This window comes from Nannobrachium achirus (assembly GCF_963921795.1).
Source record: "Nannobrachium achirus genome assembly, chromosome: 18".
NCBI classification, from domain to species: Eukaryota; Metazoa; Chordata; class Actinopteri; order Myctophiformes; family Myctophidae; genus Nannobrachium; species Nannobrachium achirus.
This window is the reverse complement of record NC_137825.1, coordinates 20,914,014-20,935,288: the sequence shown is the minus strand read 5'-3', so window position 1 is coordinate 20,935,288 and position 21,275 is coordinate 20,914,014. Positions and strand designations below refer to the sequence as shown.

The window sequence follows — 21,275 nt, the reverse complement described above, 5'->3', positions numbered from 1 at the left end:
GTCCGGAAAATACGGTATGTATTTTTTAAGCGAACATTTGTAACTCAAATTTTGCTTCTGGGATGTCCCTGGAACTAAATATTTTGAGTGGCCAAATACATATCATTTTGGGGGTCCTTCACAATGAAACATATAGCAATAAGACTTCAAACATAGCCGATCTACAGTAAGAGCGAGATCATTTAGCGACCTACAACCGGGTCGCAACGTGGTCGGTAGTTTTCAGCGACCGGGTCGCAAAATAGAGCGACCGGGTCGCTAAATCGAGTGACCGGGTCGCTAAATCACCGACCGCGCCGCTAAATCGACCGACCCGGTCGCTAAATCTACCGACCTGCCTGCAGTTTTAGGTCGGTAGATTTAGCGACCCGGTTGGTACATCTAGTGACCCGGTCGGAAGATTTTGCGCCCTAGTCGGTCGATTTAGGGACCCGGTCACTTGCTTTAGCGGCACGGTCGGTGATTTAGCGACCCGGTCGGGAGGTTGCGTCGGCAGGTTAGCCTACTGAGGTTAGGTTTAGGGTGAGGGTTAGGGTTAGGGTTAGGGTTAGTAGCCCGGTGGTCGGTGGATAAGAGACCACCGGTCGGTGGATTTACCTACCCGGTCGGTGGATTTAGCGTCCCGGTCGGTGGTTTTAGCGTCCCGGTCGGTGGTTTTAGCGTCCCGGTCGGTGGTTTTAGCGTCCCAGTCGGTCGATTTAGCGACCCGGTCGCTGAACACTACCGACCACGTTGCGACCCGGTTGTAGGTCGCTAAATGATCTCGCCCTCTCTCCCGATCTACAAGCTCACAACATGGCGCAACAAAGATACAGTATTTGGTAGAGAGTGAAAAAATACGTTACTTCCAGGCCAGTTTTACCAATTATAGAGGGTTTAAATGGTAAAGGTGAATTGATCCAGAGGATGATTTCACAATAAATTCGATAATAACGATTACTGTCCCTTCCTAAAAACAGGAGCTGGGCTCAGCGCTGGTGGACCGGGACAGGGCCATCTGCGAGAAGAACGAGCTGCTGGAGAAGTACTGCCACGAGGTGAAGGACAAGGCGGAGGCCCAGAAGGAGCTGAGCCAGGCCAGCAAGGACCTGGAGATGGTCCGCGAGGAGCGCGACGTGGCCCGCAAGGAGAGGACCGAGGCCATCATCCAGAGGGACCAGCTGCTGCGAGAGTACTACCAGGCCAGACAGGTTGGTGCCCGAGTGTAGGGCAAGGAAGGGTCTTCAACGTTTTCAGGCCAAGGACCCCTTAGTTGAGAGAGAGAGATGAAGCAGGGATCCCCACAACTTCTTCATAGATTATATATAGTTTCATTGTTTGACAGCACAATCATCAGTGTATTTTGGATTCATGTCAATTTGTGTTTTCAGATATTTAACCACTTTAACCGTCAATACGTAACTTAGTCTGCTCTTTTTCCCCTAAAAGCTAAAAAACGTTTTTGCTGCTGCCTTTTATTGAGATAATCAAAAAGAACAATCATCATCATTCTTCTTCGTCTGTAATTTTATTCTCATCATTAGGAAAGGGCATTTTAATTATTATTAAAATGCCCTTTCCTAATGTGTTTATTTTGCTGTCTTAATGTTTTATGTGAAGCACTTTGAATTGCCCTCTTGAAATGTGCTGTGCAAATAAACCTTCCTTGTACACAACAGCAACAACAAACACAAATAGTTAATAGTTAATAGACACTTAATAGTCCAGGGGTGTTCAACTTTTTCAGGCCAAGGACCCCTTAGTTGAGAGAGAGATGAAGCGGGGACCCCCACAACCGTATCATAGATTCCATCTAGTTTCATTGTTTGACAGCACAATCATCGTGTATTTTCATGTCAATTTGTGTTTTCAGATATTTAACCACTTGAACTGTCAATAGTTATTAAACTTGACCTTTCACTCATACTTTCTTTTTTCCCCCTCTACACCAAACCTCTTTGCCTAAAATCAGAGTTCGAGTTATACTCCGAGAGCTATGGGGTCCCTCTAGCGGCGCCTAAGGCGCCGCCGAAAAATAGGGCCCCCATAGTTATGGGGGTGGCCCCCATAGTTATGGGGGACCTATTTTTCGGGTATAAAGTCGGCTAAAACGAGTATTTTCCTATATTAAATCATATTAAATCAGGTATTTTTGGTATATAGTCTGGATTTCTTGGTACCAACAGTCAGACAACAAGTGCCAGTTTCATAAAATCATTCAGTTCCCAGAGCTTTTCAGTTAATCTACTTAGTTACTTTACACCACTGTCTACAACAGCAAGCAAACATTTTAGCCCGTGAACCTGTCTACAACAGCAAGTATGATGGTTCCCAAACTTTTTAGCCCGTGAACCAAGAGACATTACTACCTTGTACCAAACAAGTAGTGAAAATAGCAGATGTACAAGCTCACAACGAGTTGCTTCGCACTGTGTTCAGTGCGTTGTGACCCATACAACGTGTCCGCCACATCGGTCCAGACCCCAGTGTTAGGAAACAGCTAGCCTCGGAAACCCAGGCTTCATTGGCGATGGTTCTGGTACACCATAGCCATTAGCCACTAGCTAGCCCAAACGTTAGCCTAGCCAGGCAGCACAGCAGCATAACATAGCATTCATTCATCATTACAAGTCTATAGCCACGAGCCCACGACTCACCAGTGAGGACGCCAGGGCTAGCAGAGGGCGATGTTTAATCCCTTCATAGCCTAGGTTGTGTTGTCTTGGTGTTCTGTATATTCCTTTATGGCCGTATTGTTATAATCCACCGAGTCCATGACGCATCAGTTACGCACGGAGAGACAGACGTTCAGACAAGTTAAAAGGGAAGTCCTTTGAAAGCCATTTCCTCTCTGAACAGTGCCCAGAAGCACATTTCAAAACAAGAGCCTTTCTTTTTTTTTTTTGTCTATACACTCGATCATTCAACACATGTTTATTTTGAAATTGTACTGGAAATAGAAGTAGCCAATAGCTCCTACTTCACGCCACTGATGTCAGAGCCTCTACTTGCCGATCGGCAATATTTTCCCCCCCAACCCCCCTTTAGGGGGTGCGGTGGGACGTGGGGGAGGGGGTGCGGCCGCACCCCCAGCACCCCTACTTCCCTCGGGTATGGTCTTGCTAAGACAGCGTTGTTTTGTTTGGTTGTTTTGTTGCTCTCCGGCGTGTCCGCCTTCCTTTGCCGTCCGGGCCGTGGCTAGAAGTGCAAAGACTCGATGCAGTGGTTCCTAGCTTAGCCTATGCCCAGGCCATGGCGAGACCACGCAGCTGGGTAGGTCTGCATCCAGAAAGGTAGGAACCATTGCAGCGAGTGTGTTATAACCCGGACGGTAAAGGAAGACTCACACCCCACATTAAATGCGCCTGATTTATAATAATAAAATTAATAGTAGGATTAAACGGTGTGATGTCATTGTTCAGTCTTACTGTCTAACATGTTTATTTAGTATATCTAGTTAACATAAATAATATAAATTCTTCCAATGGAACATAAAAAAAAAAAAAAAAACGAAAAAAAAAAAAAAAAAAAAAAAAAAACACACTTAGAAAAAAAGAGACCCCAAAAGGGGTTGTTGACTATGGGGTCCCAGACTTTAACTATGGGAGCTAAGACCCCACTGGCTCCCACATAACTCGAACTCTGCCTAAAATAGACGATCTACTAACTCACAACGTCTCGCAGTGTTGTGAGTTTGTAGATCTGATATTTTTGCCTAAAGTTCTCAGAATAAGGACACTATAGGGTTCAAGTGGTTAATATAAAAAAGGAGAAAAAACTTTCTATCACACAAAGATTTGGAGGACCCCCTTTAGTAACTCTGAGGACCCCCTAGGGGTCCCGGACCCTTTGTTGAAGACCCCTGCACTAGTCAAAGTAAAATGTCATGATGGTGACAGTCCTACTGGTTGGCTGCCAGACAGACAGATGTGTCACTAGACTCACTACCAACGGAGGGGATTGATTAATTTTCTCCACTGACCAGTTAATCCCTTCATCCCGTCTCATATCGGGAAAAAGGGAGGGTAACCTCTCACAGCTGCTGGCTTTTCACCAGCCCTTCCCACCATGCTATTCACCAGCAGCAGCACGTACCACTAGTCAGCCTCCGAGTACAACTTTGATGTGTACTTTACCTCTATACTAACTAGCTTTAGTTACTAGCTGCTTTACAGGTGCAGATCATTAGTTATTCATCTATTATGAATGAAAGTAGCTATGGAAAATAGGCAAAGTATAAAATAGGGCTTATGTGGTTAATTATTGTGGGCTCGCCTGAAAGGCGAGACCAGTTTGTTATCTTCATTATTTATAGAGTGAGTTCCGTCGTGTGAGTTCCGTCGCAGACAATACAAAGGCAGGGCCTTTAGCCAATGAGGTGCGGAAAATCTGGGAGTGGTGTTAGCTGGAGTATTGGTTGAGTTTCACATGACAGCACGCTGCAGAATATAGTACGAGTGAGCCCACACTGTTTCGTAGGAACATTATCTCTAGTCTATAATTGTTGTCCAATAACCTAATATACTGTATATGATTCTGTAAAGGCCTGCATAACGAGTGCTTTCACGTTTGCTAGTTCGAGTATATTTTGATGCTGATAACTCGTGTGCTTTGGTTTAAGCGAATGCAAGGACTTTTTACTTGTAACAGAGCATTTTATTACCCTGTGGTGTTTCTACTTACAAGTCCAATAGCCGAGTACTTCTTCTTCCACCACCAGTCAGCCACTACGCGGTACATTAGTGCGCAGACATCTGTTTCCAGAGGAAAGTAATGGGCTGTCCGCTCTGGCCGGCTGGAGACCGGAGGATCGCTGCATTAGGAAATTAACAGCGTTAAGCGGCAAACTGGCCTCTTCTGTCTGTGAGACAAGAGAGCGAGGCACAATAAAAAATTATCACTGCTGTCGGGAAGAAAGCTTGTATGTCCTGAACGTTCCTTTTTTTCGTTATAAAAATATGTATATGAAATAGAGAAAATAGCCGATGTGAGCTTGCAGTTAGTTGTATTACGAAGTAAGGCTTTAATTTACATGGAAAAAGTCCAAATATGGAGATGCAAGGTTTCTGCTCGACAGCTAAACGGAATGTGCTGCCTCTGAAGGGGATAATTAAACCTGTCCGCATTAAAACGGCAAATCTAATTGAATTGATTTAGCCCTGGACATTACTCATGCTGCAATATGACTCAGTTGTTAATCACGGAGGACTAACGGTTTCTGAGCTTGTAGAGAAATATAATAATAATGTAATATATATTTTTTGTAATATCTAATCCTTTACGAATCCAAATCCCTTTTCAGTCATCCTGGTCTTTTCATAATCAGCTCTCCCTGTGTGTGTGTGTGTGTGTGTGTGTGTGTGTGTGTGTGTGTGTGTGTGTGTGTGTGTGTGTGTGTGTGTGTGTGTGTGTGTGTGTGTGTGTGTGTGTGTGTGTGTGTGTGTGTGTGTGTGTGTGTGTGTGTGTGTGTGTGTGTGTGTGTGTGTGTGAAAAGAAATTACTTACAATGACTGTAGTGATGTATGATCCACATTATGTGATAAACATGGCTATCTTGTTGTTGCTGGTTTGGAAAGCACTCACAATAATCGTATCGCAGAGATTTTTATATATTGTGAAATTGTCATCCGTCGTCATACAATGGTATCAATTCACCTTTGATCAACGTAAACCCTCTACAATTGGTAAAACACACCTGTAAACATACTTGATAGTCTTTTTCACTCTACCAAATCTCTTTGCCAAAAAATAGCCGATCACCAAGCTCACCACACGTTGCGATGCGTGGTGAGCTTGTAGATTCTGCCCCAAAATATGGATGCAGGAGTTCAAGTGGTTGATAAAAGTGGCATTTTAAGAGTATCAGGCATATTTTGATTATCGCGATAATATCATAAATCGCAATTTCTTTTATCACAATAATCTTAACACAGGGGTCTTCAGCAGGGGGTCCGGGATCCCTAGAGGGTCTTCAGAGTTACTACAGGAGGTCTTCCAAATCTTTGAGTGATAGGAACCTTTTTTTCTCCTTTTTTATATTAACCACTTGAACCCTAGCACCCATATTCTGAGAACTTTAGCCAAAAATAGCAGATCGGCTATTTTCGGCAAAGAGGTTTGGTGTAGAGGGGGAAAAGAGCAGACTAAGTACAGAGTGAAAGGTCAAGTTTTATAAGTATTGACGGTTCAAGTGTTTAAATATCCGAAGACACAAATTGACATGAATCCAAAATACACTGATGATTGCTGCTGTCAAACGATGAAACTATATGGAATCTATGAAAAGGTTGTGGGGGTCCCTCCCTGCTTCATCTCTCTCTCAACGTAGGGGTCCTTGGCCTGAAAACCTTGAAGACCCCTGTATTCTTAATATGTCATTGTCATAATGGTCCCATCCCTCCAACCTCTACATGCTCTCCTCCACCTCTCCGCCCACAGAAACAGGACTGCGCCACGCTGGACATGGAGCGGGCCAACAAGGAGATGGAGGGGCTGAGGAAGCAGTACGAGGCCATCTCCCAGGAGCTGAAGGAGGCCTCGCAGGAGGCCGAGGTGGCCAAGTGCCGGCGGGACTGGGCCTTCCAGGAGAGGGACAAGATCGTCCAGGAGAGGGAGAGCATACGGTAAATAATGCCTCGTGGTTTGCTGCTTTGGTTTGCGCATCGGGTCGGCACCGAAAATAGCCGACCTGCAGGAACTTGCATATGCCATATACCAGGGGTTTTCAAAGTGGGTGACAGGGCACCCTGGGGTGCTGTGATGCCAGTCCAGGGGTGCCGCGAGATAATTTGATAATATTTGGAATTCATCAATATCACTACATCAATATCACTTCATTATGCTTAGTAAAACAGACCTGATTTGCACTGTACTTGATGAGTTCTTTTTCCATCTACGACAACTCTCTTCACCAAAAATAGCAGATCTACAAGCTCACAACGCGTCACGTTGTGACACGTTGTGACACGTTGTGACACGTTGTGAGCTTGTAGATCGGCTATTTTTGGTGAACCTTCCCCCCAGAAAAGGCATGCTGGGGTTCAAGTGGTTAAACGTCAAGTATAACGTTATTTTCAGTCAGTTCTGATGGAAACGGATATTTCTCCAATAGGATGTAAGATTCAAAAAATTAACAGTGCAATTCAGGGGTGCCGTGGATGAAAATGTTATTTACAGGGGTGCCCTGAGTCAAAAACGTTTGAAAACCCCTGCCATATACGATCTAACGCGACAAATGCCTTCTAAAATGTTTTCCCAAACATTTCATTAGGATTTGGTCAGACTTTAATCCATGAGCATGTGTTGTGTCCGTCAGCACGCTGTGTGACAACCTGCGGCGGGAGCGAGACAGAGCGGTGAGCGACCTGGCGGACGCTCTGAGGAACCTGGACGACATGAGGAAACAGAAGAACGACGCGGCAAGGGAACTCAAGGAGCTGAAGTGAGTAGCAGTGGTGCTTTGGGATTTTCTTTTCAGGGCGGACGGTCATTTATTGACGTCACGTGCACGCGCCTCAAGAGGCTATTTAGATATAAAGGATGTCAGCAGATCTAATGGTGGGAAAACAATAGTTTTCTAGTCTTAATTACATTTGCATTGTTACTTAAGATTTTATGTTCTACTGTCTTTTAATTCATTTAGAAAATACAGCCCTGCAGTAGTCGAGAGAAACAAAGTTTGCCTTGAACGAATCTCAAACACTAAATACCACAGTAATGGAGCCATGTATGAGGACACACACACATCGACACATGCACATGCAGTCACAGCTGGAAACCTAGGTGTTAAAGTAGGCTATATATCACACATTCACCACTAGAAATCTGTTATGCAAAGTAGTAGCCACTGATTAAAGTATAGCTTGTAGTTATCGCGGATTCGCGGGGTGGGGGGTTGTCGCGGCTCTCGCGGGGGGTATGCACTCGTTTACACGCTCGTGCACCGTTCGGTGCCGTCCGTGCGTCCGTGTGGGAATTTATTGACCACACAGCGTCCGGTCGCGTCCGGCCTCCAAAGCGCTACTGGTGAGTAGACTCGCTTCTCGAGTTCTTAATTTTTATGCCATAAATGAAGCATTTCTCACTTATGTTCGCAGAAAGAAAAATGTATTCATGTCTTTTGTAATACTGTACAACCACACAAACAGTACAGTTCAGACCAGACCGGCTCTTTGGTGCCACCCAGTGGTGGCAATGGTCTATGTCACTATAGTATGGTGTGCATATTATAGAGTTTAGGGATGTGCGTTATGACTTTAAATCAATGCCATTATTATTTCAAACTTTCACCTCGATTTTACAATTAATGAACGATTATAAAACAAAACAGCGGGAAATGGGCGAACTACAAGCTCACAATGCGTCACGCTGTGAGCCTATTGTACAATGAAGTATAATTATCTGCTTAATCAAAATAATCGATTTTGTCGTTTATAAAAGAAATTGAATGGGTTATTGGTTCTAAATATGTTTTCAGTTTACTGTCCAGACCTAACAGAGTTGTAACCCTCCCCCAGGGAGAAGATGGAGGACCAGCTGGAGAATGAAGCACGGTATCGTCAGCTCATGGCCCACAGCTCACACGACTCCGCCATCGACACAGACTCCATGGAGTGGGAGACGGAGGTCGTCGAGTTCGAGAAGGACAGAGTATGAACCGCTCCGTTATCTTTTCCACAAAGTTCTTCGATTCAGGCCCGAAGGTCATACTGTGTGACTAGAGGTGTAACGATATAGTAACTGAATCGAAAAATCAATTTTAATTTGCAGTGATCTACTAGATCGTTTGCAAAAACAAAATATCGTACCGTTTTGTCTTATATCGCTTATTATTGAAGAGATTGAGATTAGGGAGATTCCTGTCACTGAACAAACGCTATAGCAATCTCACACTATAGACTAGAGCTTTTTGAACAGAAAAACGTGTGTTAACCAAAAAATACCTCTTACACTGCCTTTAAATCTGATGAGACACTAAAGCATGATTAAACAGAGCTTAACCATGGTTGTTCTTGTTTTGTCTTGTTTCAGGAGGACATGGATTTGAAGGCACTTGGGTTTGATATAGCTGAAGGGGTAAATGATTCCTATTTACCAGGAGACTGTGGCATTTTTGTCAGTAAGGTGGACAAAGGAAGTATTGCAGAGGGAAGATTAAGGTAAAACATCATGTCACTGATTCTCAACACCGGGTCCGGGGGCCAGGGGCGTCACAAGGGGTGGAAAAGTGGGACTGAGTTACCAGGGCCCAAGGTGGAGGGGCCTTAATTATTGTATGCTTTATCTATTGAAAAATAGCAGATATACATAGATCTGCTATTTTTGAAAGGTCGTGAAAATGTATGCAAATCTTTGAATATATGTATTTTGTAAGCAAATTATTTGTAATTCAAATTTTTCTTCTGGGGGGTCCCTGGAACGAAATATTTCGCGATGGTGGACCGTGGCCGCATACATATCATTTTGGGTGTCCTTCACATGAAAAAGTTTGAGCACCACTGACATAGAAACAAGGATTCCAAATTTTCGCTTGCACACATTTTCACGATTTTTCAAAAATAGCAGAACTACAAGCTCACAGCGCGGCACTCGGTGCTGCGCTGTGAGCTTGTATATCTGCTATTTTTCAATAGTTAAAGCACAAAATAATGCGTTCCCAGTCTAAATGGGTTAAACCCCCTCCCCATATGAAGAACATTCATGGGGGGCCCGCAGTGAATCCTTGTACCCAGGCCCCAGAATTTGGTGTGGCACCCCTGTACAGACCCATAAGAGACTTAAGAGTGCATTTGGAACTCTGGTGGCCCCCAGACCCGCCGTTGAGAACCAGTTCATTACATATCTCGGTGCACGGCTACAACATGGTTCTGCCCTTTGAGTCATTTCCCTCCAAAAAACATGATTTGTTTGTTGGCTGTCTCTCTCTCTACTTTTAGGGTGAATGATTGGTTGCTGAAGATAAATGACGTGGACCTGACCAATAAGGATAGAAAACAGGTAAATATCAGGCAAAAGCTTGGCCGCTGGAAAAGGTTAATTTTAAGAAGAGTTCACATATTTATTATTAATTTTCTTTTGTGTTGAAAACGTCCAATAATGAAATAAGGTGCTGTACTTACTCATTGGTGGAACTGGAATATGTATTTGAAGTGCCTCTGCTTTGCCACAAGATGGGGCACTTTCCAAATATTTTGTGTGGTCTCACTAGTATCCTTTTGCTCTGGTCCAGAGCATAAAAGGCTAAAAGACTAGATCAGGATTTCTCTGCCCCTACGATGGCTCAACTTCAGTCAAAATAAACTAAACTACTTCGCTATTCACCAAACCAAAGTTAGTTTTGCCTTGTTGAAAGTCTATTCTCCGCGGTGGGAAACCTCTCAGCACCCCACCCACTCTGTAAAATACATTATTTTTGTCGTGAAATAAAATGCACCCATCTCGAGCCGGGAGCGAGCCACCGCAGACACAAACCGGAAAGAAGCGGCGGTCGAGTTGGATGCGTTTTATTCTGTGACAAAAATAATGTATTTTACAGAGTGCAGAGAATAGACTTTCAACAACGCAAAGCTACCTTTGGTTAGGTGAGCAGTGAAGTAGTTTAGTTTATTTTGACTGAAGTTGAGCCCTCGTAGGGGTACAGAAATCCTGGTCTAGTCTTATATTCAGCCGCCTGAGGACCAGACACCAGAGCTAAAGTCCTTATACTTTGTCAATCAATGTATGGTTATTTTCTTTTCAAATAAACTGAACTAAAACTCAACTAAAAACAGGTAATCAAGGCGGTGCTCAGCGGAGAGGGAGTGATCAACATGGTGGTCCGACGGCGGAAGTCCCTCGGCGGGCGGATCGTTGCTCCCGTCCAGTTGAACCTCGTCGGTCACAAAGGTGGGCTGACCCCATGACATTGGTTCTCAAAGCGGGTTGATACATTGACAATTGCAGAAGTAATGGCTGTGTTGTCTTCCCATAATTAAGCCATTTAGGCCTGAATGCAAATCTGTGTGATGTTAGATTTGATCCACTTTAACAATTCAAAAATAGCAGATATACCGGTACCTGTACAAGCTCACGGCGCGGCACCGAGCTTGTAGATCTGCTATTTTTGAACAAACCGTGAAACATTTTGTGCAAGTCTTTGAATATTTTTTACCCCGATTCTATCAATGTCTTCTAAATCCTTCTAAATCGGTGGTTCTCAAAACCTTTTCATGTCAAGGACCCCCAGAATTACATGTATTTGGCCACGGACCCCCATCTCAACATATTTTGTTCCAGGGACCCCCTAGATTAGAAGCAAATATTTGAGTTCCAAATGCTCGCTTTAAAAACAAGCTCACAGCGTGGCACTCGGTGCCACGCTGTGAGCTTGTAGATCTGCTATTTTTCGATAGTTAAAAGCATGAAAGAATGGGTTAATGGACAATTGTTATTCTTTGTCTTCCCAGACTGTGGCCTTGGGCTGGAGAGTGGAGTGTTTGTGGCGTCTCTGACTCCGGGCAGTCCAGCTGCCAAGGACAGCTGTCTCACTGTCGGGGACAGACTGTTAGCTGTAAGTTCACTTCACTGTTAATATTTTATATTTTATTAAGGGGCCACACCATGCTTTTCAAGATATATATTTTATATAAATATTGGTCCGTAAGACGGTTTTATACAGGTTTTAGCCTAAACAACCACTCGGATATTGAAATGTCCTGTTTTGACTTTCTCTAACTCCAAGCCGTTTTCAGATGAAACACCAAAATGCCCTTTGTTGGCAACGGGGAGCTGTCTTAGGGCTAGAATTGGCTAAAAACGATAGAGAGAAGTTTGGAGAACCACGATGAGAACCATGTATCGTTCCGATTTTGCACCACTTTACTGCACTTTATAGCATATCTGCAAGCTCACAACGCCTCGCAGCTGTGAGCTTGTAGATCTGCTATTTATGGCTAAAGTTCTCAGAATAAGGACGCTATGGTTCAAGTGGTTAATATCAAAAAGGAGAAAACATTTCTATCACACAAAGATTTGGAGGACCCCCTGTAGTAACTCTGAGGACCCCCTAGGGGTCCCCGACCCCCTGTTGAAGACCCCTGCTATAGGTAGAAATGTAACTTCATACCTGCTTCATACATCACTGTTAATCACCTTGGTGGAGATTCGCACTCTAACATTAACCTCTAGTGCCCTCTAGTGTTGTGTAAGATGTCATTTTGGCTCTGCAAAGTTGCCTTGGCCTGACTGTTATGTTCAGGAGTGAAGCACCTCGCCTCAAAGGAATGGTGCGCTCGACTCAAAGGACAGTCTTGAGGTTAAACTGGACGCAAATAATTGACGATTTACACGAAAAAAAGTGTGTGATTTAAGACATTAATTTATCAGTGTGCAGTCATCTGATTTTCTTTCCCACTGTACTTCACAGATAAACGGAATTGCACTTGATAACAAGACCCTGACAGAATGTGAAGCTCTGTTGAGGAACTGCCGCGAGTCCCTGAGCATATCCCTGATGAAGGTGAACGAAGTCTGCATTTACCACCATAGAACACTAGTTTCAGGAACCCCCAGTTTGGCATTCATTAGGGCATACAGGCAATGTTACATTATTGAACTGTTTGATAATGGTTTCTATAACCACTCAGAAATGACTAGTATTTGTTTTTGTTAGCTCTAGTTTTTGTACACTCTAACACCACAACAGATGGAGAGCAAAAGGTGGAGAGCAAGGTGAAAGCCTTGACTGTTTCTGTGTGGTGCTCGTTTATTTAGATGTGAAACCTAAATGATGTGAGTCATTGTGCTCTTAGCATTGTTTTGATTGTGTAGAAGATGGATGGAACATCACCTTTTTAAAGCTGGATGTCTCATCCTGGAATGAGTCACAGAGAGAACCTGTTAATGTCCTTCTGTAAAGGTAACAAGGATCAGTCTCTCATTTAGTGTTCTCCTCTGCAGTTCCTCCCACACAGCTGCTCCGGGCAGAGTTTATTTGAAAGCTTAAGAGACTCAGAGAAGAGCCTGAGCTGCCGGCTGCACTCGTGCGAGCTCCACGCCAAGAACTGCAGGAACGCCAAGCACAACAGCTCCACCCAGACCGACATCTACAGCCCTGACTCCAGCGGCGACGGCGTCCATAAAGACACGGCCGACTCCTTAGACGGCAGCGGCAGCTCGCCGTGCTACCACAAGCCCTTCTCCAGCGGCTCCCTGCGCTCCCGCGGCCCCCCGGTGCCCTCGCACCGGGGGGGCTCCTCCACCCCGCACAGCCCCTCGGAGACGCCCCCCCACCAGGAGTTCTGCTACAGGAGGGCCGAGATCCACCGCCGCCCGCCCGCCCTCGCCCCCGTGGTCTCCGACTGCGGCCCCCAGCAGGCCTCCCCTCCGGACAGGACGCAGGGAGCGGCGGAGAAGCCCGGCGGGGGCACGTGGCCCAAGGTGATTATTAGGGATAGATCATAGGACGATAGGAACGTTTCATATCACCATTATTGGTACCAAACAAATCGCGATTAACGACATTTACAACATTATCGCGATAATCATAATATCCCCAACATCCATTATCCTGGGGTGGAACGTTTGCCAAAAAAATAGCTGATCTACAAGCTCACAACGCGTTGTGAGCTTGTAGATCGACAATTTTTTGGCAAAGACATTTGGTAGAGAGTGAACAAAAAGAATGTATCAAGTACGTATAAGTACGCTTTACCAATTTACTGAATGTCGCTCTGGTCCCACCCGCATCGGTAATGTCCGTGATTTGTTTACAACGCACCTTGGGCGTGCACGCGAAGTGAAGCTCCTCCATAGCAAATCCATTGAGAGACCCATAAAGATACTTCATTTACTCAAAAAAATACATTTTGATCCCAAGGCTGGCATGTTTACAGTACAAACTGCACTCGGCTGGGCGCGGCCATGACACTTTTCTGGGCCCTTCACTGTCAAGTGACTAGATGACGTAAACGTAGAACTAAAGTGATAATCCATCTGCGCAAAAACAACCCTGCCTGGCCCTTCAAAATAATAGCGGCGGCCTACGGAGGAAGCGGCGCGGCACCAAGGCACCAAGCATCCCTTCAAAGTAAGAGGCAGCAGAAGTGTTAAAAGGGGAATTGATCCCAGTGGCATGACGGAGGACGATTTCACGATAAATCAAATCTCCTCCATAACGATTATCGTGAGTGTTTTTTTTTTATATCACGACAAACGATACATCACTTATCGTCCCATCCCTAGGTGATGGCGGGAGTGGGAGCCTCCTCCATACCCGAGTGCGCCCAGCTCTCCATCTACAAGAAGCCCAAGCAGCGCAAGTCCATTTTCGACGTGGACACTTTCAAGCGGCCCGGCGTCGGCGACGCCGCTCCCCCCAAGCTGGACTACCTGTCCCTGTCGCAGCTGCCCAGGCACTCCCCGCAGGGCTCCAAGTCGGAGGCGGCGGCGGGTCCGGCCGCCCCGCCCACGCCGCCCACCCGGAGTGACTCGTTCCGGTTCAAGCACCGCCAGCAGAACAGCTCGGCGTCGGACTCCACCATCACCACGGGCAACAGCACCCCTTGCCCCTCCCCGGCCCAGCCTCTAAACCCACAGGTAGACCCGTCACTGTTGGTACATGATCGACCACAGCATAATCATTAAAGATAATTGCAGTTGTTATGCATAACCGTCAGAAGCGTTTCCATTCATTGCATGAATTCATCAGTAAAGAAATCTACTAGCTCATCACATCGGGACCCGTTGTGAGCTTGTATAGATTGTTTATTGCCACTAAGTGTTTGAAAATAAATGATTATTAAATGCATCCCCTGTTTGGCCATAGTACATAATGCGGTAATTCTTATGTATATTTTATGTTTTAGTTTTTCATATATGCTCCAGTTTAATCTTCCAATACACAGGCTAAAAGGCAAACAGAAATGTCATTTCGATGTATACGTTCCAATATCTGATGCCCCAAACACAATTCAATCGTCCATTGCAATTATTTGTGCTGCAATTGTTCATCAACATCACAATCCTGACGACCCTGCCCACAGGACAGCGGCGATGCGGGGAAGCAGCACTACTACACGGACGCGTCGTCATCTCAGGGGGACCAGGCGTCCAAGAGCAGCTCCAGGAAGCCCGCCGAGGAGGAGGCCAGCAGGCAGAGGACCGAGGAGCAGGACCGGAAACGCTACCGGCCCAAGTCTGCACCGGCGCTCCGACGAAACGTCACCCCTCTGCACATCCCCATCCCTATCCAGGTACTGTATGTCAAGTTTTAAACCTAGCGTCCCTGTGCAGAACTACCGTCCCAGATTTCAGAAGGTGGCGTACCCGCTCATTTTTGATTGGCTCAACCGAAACAATGGAAACAAATTCACATTTGTGTGTTTTTTCCCCTTGGGTGACCCTGACCCTTTCCAAAAAATTGCGCTGGCTCTTAACATGCTCCCATCCTTTCCCCCTCCAGTCTACACTAAATGTCTTTGTCGTGTGCAGGTCCAGAGTTTCTCTAATGACGAGCAGTCCCCTGAGCCAGTGGACCTGGTGCGCTTCTCTCCCATGCGCTCACATCGCTACAGCATGCCCTTCGTACCTCCAGGCTACACCATGTCTGCACGTAAGTCACCCTGGACGCTTTTTCTTTTTTGACTAATCAAATAATCAAGGGCATGTTTTTTATCAGCGAATCAATGATTGGTGCCAACTTGCGCCTTGCACCGAACTGATAACAAGAAAGGTGCAATTCTGAGAAAGTGTGGTGCCACTGACACGAGTCGCGACGAATCCCCATTCGTACTGTCCTGATGAATTCCGTCTTACTATTTATATTACATTTCGTGATGTTACGTGAAGCTTGAGGGCAAATACAGTACATGATATATCATCTCTTCTCCCGTTCCGTGTGTCCTCTGGCGTGGTCCCTCCAGACCCCCCCCACCGAGGCCTGGCCCCCTGCCCTGCGGTGACGGCTGTGATGAGGAACCCCGTCTACACCGCCTGGAGCCACGAGGTCCAGCAGGCTCCGCCCCCTGCTCCAGGACCACACCCACAGTCACACACCAGGTAAGCCAGCATCTAGGGACCCCTCAAAATAATTTCGGGGGTCGTGTGTGATGTGATGACATCATCAAACGATAAAGTCGACTTCAACTCAACTTTTTACTGAGTCGAGTCGACTTGCAAAAATCACAAGTCGTTAATGCCCTAGGTTGGAGCAGCCTTAACTCAGTTCTTTTCCTCCAAATCTAGTCCCCAACATCAAGGACGCCTCAGTCTGGACCTCAGCCACAAACGCCCTGGAGAGTTCTCTGAGAACAGCCACAGTCAGCCACCACACAGCACCAACTCCCTGCCCTCCAGTGCCAGACTACTGGGTAAATAAACTGCTTAAAGTAGTGGAAATAGCTGGATTTCTTATTTTTACTAGTTTTGTGCGACAGCCTTGTATGATGAAGCTGGGCTTTACTTTACAAAGAAAGATTCAAATCTGATATTTAGGACCTACTTAATCTTTCTCATGTACTGTATTTTTTCTTCATATACATAAGCGAATCGACACAAAAGAATATGATTTTTTTTATAATCGATGGAATCAACTTAAAACTATTATAATTCGTTGTACAATGGTGGCATGCAAACCACATGTTGTAGATCACAACATGTCGCATCACAATGCCTTGTGAGCTTGTAGATCTGTTATTTTCACTTTTTAAACAAGAGCAAACTTCATAGTAATCATAGCAAAAGTTTTAAATAGATTTGCAGTCATCGCCCAGCCCTCAGCTGTACTTACTGTAAAATGATCATTTTCCTGACCTAACATTTGCTGTAAATTCGATGTGTTACTTTGCCTCCCTAGGATCTTCCACAACTTTACAGTTTAGGACGGAACGCATTAAACTCCCCACAACACGCTATCCACGCACAACTGGCTCTGATAGAGGTAACTATGGAGTTTGGTAGTGGAACACAGGGTTTAAAAAGTATTTAAAAAAAGTCATTAATGGGGTTTAACCCTCAAATACCTGGAACGCGCCCGAGTCGCGTTAGACCACTTTAACCATTATTTTGAGCTTTAACTATTGAAAAATAGCAGATATACAAGCTCACAGCGCGGCACCGAGTGCCGTGCTGCGAGCTTGTAGATCTGCTGTTTTTGAAAAATCGTGAAAATGTGTGCAAGTCTTTGAATATCTTTGACCAGATCTTTGACCCGAATTCTAAATCCTTCCTCTAAATCAGTGGTACTCAAACCCTAACCCTAACCCCCAAAATGATATTTATTTGGCCGCAGACCCCCATCTCAAAATATGTTGTTCCAGGGACCCCCCAGAAGCAGAGATTTGAGTGACCGCCCATAGAGTGACAAAAGTCTTTCTTTGAAAAATATATTTTGAAAAATGTGCACACATTTTCACGATTTCCTCAAAAAATAGCAGATCTACAAGCTCGCAGCGCGCTGTGAGCTTGTATATCTGCTATTCAACCACTTTTTGTGGTCACGTGTTCAGATTCTGATTTGCTTAAAACAGTGGTAAATAGGGCAACAACCTTGAGTTGGCTCATGGACCCAGCAAGAGCCGTTGGCCGCCGCGTCCACGTCCATGGACGCGGCCGTGGACGCGTCCATGGACGCGGCCGCGAAAAAAACGTCCGTGGACGCGAGGCCGCGTCCACGGACGCAAACGGCCGGCCGTCCCGGCCGTGGACGCGGCCGTGGACGCAGACGGCCGGGGACGCGGCCGTGGACGCGGCCGTGGACGAGGCCGCGGCCGTGGACGCAAACGGCCGGCCGTGGACGCAAACGGCCGGCCGTGGACGGGTCCATGGACGAGGCCGCGAAAAAAAGGCAGCGAAAAAGAAAAAAAAAGGTGGCTATTGTATGTATTTTTTGATGGAGATTTCAAATATGACCTTCTTTTTTGCATAGGACAACTCTAACCTGCATCAATTGGTATTTTATAATTGCCAATTGTACCCCATCCATCTAAAAAACAAATTGGATGTCTATTGTATGTATTTTTTGATGGAGAATTCAAATATTAATTTCTTTTTGGGATAGGACAACTCTAACCTGCATCAATTGGTATTTTATAATTGCCAATTGTACCCTATCCATCTCAAAAACAAATTGGATGTCTATTGTATGTATTTTTTGATGGGGAATTCAAATGTTACCTTCTTTTTTAGATATGACAACTCTAACCTAAATCAATTGGTGCATCAACCTACTTACTATCTATCTATCTGTCTGTCTATCTATCTATCTATCTATCTATCTATCTATCTATCTATCTATATATCTATCTATCTATCTATCTATCTATCTATCTATCTATCTATACTTCACCTTTAGTCCAGAAGAGAGTTCAGCCTCAGGAACTTGCACACATGGAACTGTGTCATGACTGTGTCATGGAGCTAAAACAGAGCTATGTTAAATACTCACAATGACTCTGATGGACCAATCAGGGTGGTGGTGGGGGGAGGGATCAACAATAGACAGAAACTGGATAATGCTTGTTAACTGTCCCACCTAAGTCCCTGCTAGTCTGAACAAACATCACCTTCCCTCTCATAACACTACTACTACTACATTTATATAAAGCTGCTCTTGCATTTGAATTCAAGTCTGACACAAGTTAAGGTTAACTTAGGTAGTATTTCATTTCGCTGGCTTTTAGGGTCTGTGTGAGTGTGTAGGCTCACAAATTATTATAATTGTCATTAAGTGACTCTGAGATCTATCCATCCATCCATCCATCCATCCATCTATTTATTTATACTTACTGTTTACATTTTCTATAAATATTTATTTCTATATAAAACTCAGTTGTGTGGAGTTATTGTGTGCCCTTTCTTGTTGCTAAAGAGTCCATTTGTTCACTAGACATTAAGTCAAGGTTACTATTTTGAGTTGAAGCTAAGTGTTTTATTGCTTTGTGGTTTAACATGATTTAAAAGGCAAATTCATTGTTATGGTTACTTTAGAAGACTGCTTTTGCATTCATGAGTTAAGAGAGCCAAGCTAATTCAAAGAGTTAGGTTAAAGGAACACAAAACATGACCTAACTCACAGCTGCCATTGGACAGACATACACAACATACTCTTATCTTTCACAGAACAGACAATTATCATTTATTTGATCTATTTGAGACTATGTAGCTGCTCTAGGGGAAATAGAGCATTATATCAGCCTATTCAATTGATAATGACCAATGGGTGCCAGTTTCTAAGTAGTTAAAGCATATTAACATAACAATATATGTGGCCTAGACATGGATATTGCCCAATCAACTCGTAATCTACAGAAATGTCCACCACATCACACAGTATAAAACCTAGTAGGCTTAGTGGATTACCTATGTTAAATCATGTCAGGTTAGTTTGGTTCAAGGTTCAAGTATAATAATTTATGAGCCAAAAATGTGCACAAATGTACAATCACATCTAGGCTAGAATGATAACATAAAGTCCTGACTACTCCTTGTTATTGTGGTCCTAAATACTACAATGATTAGTTTGGATGCATTGCTTCTATCATGTCCAATTAAAAATAAATACATTACATATACAGAAATCTGCCTTCTCCTGTATTGTATTAGTGACATTCATTATAAATAGTAAAATAACAGGACAGAGCAAAAAAGGCCTCTGCAAAAAAGGCCTCTGCAACTAACCTAACCTAACACACACTATGTGTTAATGTTGATCAATATAATAATGTAAAAATACAAAGTTAAGTAGACCTAAGTAAGAAATAGTAAATACATTGTAATAATACATTGAAGGGGAAATGTAGGAAAACAAATGCAACTCAGCATTGAATTTATGGCAAACATTTTGCTACTCAACCCTTTCCAAATAATATACAATTAAGAAGTGGGATGTTCCACTTAGTAAGAGAAAGAATTAATGACATATATTTTTTTTAAAAGCTAGAAGACTCACCTATTATAGTAACCATGTGAATTGCTAATAATGTTATGGGTCAGATGTGTAAAGATCTATCACATTGTATTGTTCTTTTCAGACTCAACAATAATAATGATGATGTTACTTAAATGCTGATCGATGTGTGAATCTGGCTCTTATCAGGTGTGTGTTTTCTCTCCCTGTCCTGTGCTGTCCTCAGTTAAACCAAGACAGTACTGTTGTGACCAATGTGGAAAAAGCCTTCAGCTCAATTTATTATCTCAAAGTAGACCAGAGAATTCATACCGGAGTGAAGCCATTCAGCTGTGAACAATGTGGGAAGTATTTTGCTCGTCTGGACAATTAAAAGATCATAAGCGTTCACATACTGGAGAGAAACCTTATTGTTGTGACCAGTGTGGGAAAAGATTTGTTCAAAAGGGGATTTTAAAAGAACACCAGAGAATTCACACTAGAGAGAAGCCCTATTGCTGTGACCAGTGTGGGAAAAGCTTTACTCGATTGTCTTATCTCAAAATACATGAACGAATTCACACAGGAGAGAAACCGTACAGCTGTGTCCAATGTGGGGAAAAGTTCAGTTTAACGGCTGCTCTGAAAGTACACCAGAGATTTCACACCGAAGAAAAGCCTTACTGCTGTGAACACTGTGGCAAACGTTTCACTGTAAAATCTAGCCTCGTACAACACAAGAAGATTCACACTTGAGAGAGACCTTACTGCTGTCACCAATGTGGGAAAAGGTTCACTCTGAAGACGGCTCTGAAAAGACACACTGGTGAGAAGCCATATACTGCTGTGTCCAGTGTGAGAAAAGGTTCAGTGATATTCATCATCTCAAAGCACACCAGAAAAATCACACTGGAAAGAAACCTTATTGCTGTGACCAGTGTGGAAAGAGCTTTCCTAGACTGGAACATATCAAAATACACCAACAAATTCACACCGGAGAGAAACCTTATATCTGTAACCAATGTGGGGAAAACTCTGTCAGGTACATGTCTACCGTTAGAGGCCACTGGCATGAGTGCCTTTTTAGCTCTGTTGGGGCTTGGTGAATGTACTCTGTTGTTGTTTTTTTAATTATTATCTTTGTAATGTATGGTCTTCTTACCCTGTGGGCCTTGAGCCTGTAATAAAGTATTGCTGTGCAGTGTGAGTGTCTGATTGCATGTGATCAGATAAAGACACAACAGAGGCCTTTTTTGCTCTGTCCTGTTATTTTACTATTTATAATGAATGTCACTAATACAATACAGGAGAAGGCAGATTTCTGTATGTATGTAATGTATTTATTTTTAATTGGACATGATAGAAGCAATGCATCCAAACTAATCATTGTAGTATTTAGGACCACAATAACAAGGAGTAGTCAGGACTTTATGTT

The 21,275-nt window shown here is 44.1% G+C and overlaps 1 protein-coding gene across 2 annotated transcripts in view; it reads left to right on the top strand.

The window, feature by feature from the left end:
- LOC308303669 (disks large homolog 5-like) overlaps nucleotides 1-21,275 on the top strand; it is a 72,376-nt gene that overhangs the window by 29,145 nt on the left and 21,956 nt on the right. For both annotated transcript variants that reach the window (XM_080748117.1, XM_080748116.1), the window contains 16 exons: nucleotides 960-1,190; nucleotides 6,418-6,602; nucleotides 7,295-7,420; nucleotides 8,496-8,628; nucleotides 9,010-9,137; nucleotides 9,915-9,975; nucleotides 10,749-10,863; nucleotides 11,424-11,527; nucleotides 12,383-12,475; nucleotides 12,916-13,395; nucleotides 14,200-14,553; nucleotides 15,000-15,209; nucleotides 15,448-15,568; nucleotides 15,879-16,014; nucleotides 16,201-16,325; nucleotides 16,811-16,894. In XM_080748117.1, coding sequence (XP_080604243.1) covers nucleotides 960-1,190; nucleotides 6,418-6,602; nucleotides 7,295-7,420; nucleotides 8,496-8,628; nucleotides 9,010-9,137; nucleotides 9,915-9,975; nucleotides 10,749-10,863; nucleotides 11,424-11,527; nucleotides 12,383-12,475; nucleotides 12,916-13,395; nucleotides 14,200-14,553; nucleotides 15,000-15,209; nucleotides 15,448-15,568; nucleotides 15,879-16,014; nucleotides 16,201-16,325; nucleotides 16,811-16,894 — 2,686 coding nt within the window. The remainder of the gene's footprint in view (nucleotides 1-959; nucleotides 1,191-6,417; nucleotides 6,603-7,294; nucleotides 7,421-8,495; nucleotides 8,629-9,009; nucleotides 9,138-9,914; nucleotides 9,976-10,748; nucleotides 10,864-11,423; nucleotides 11,528-12,382; nucleotides 12,476-12,915; nucleotides 13,396-14,199; nucleotides 14,554-14,999; nucleotides 15,210-15,447; nucleotides 15,569-15,878; nucleotides 16,015-16,200; nucleotides 16,326-16,810; nucleotides 16,895-21,275) is intronic.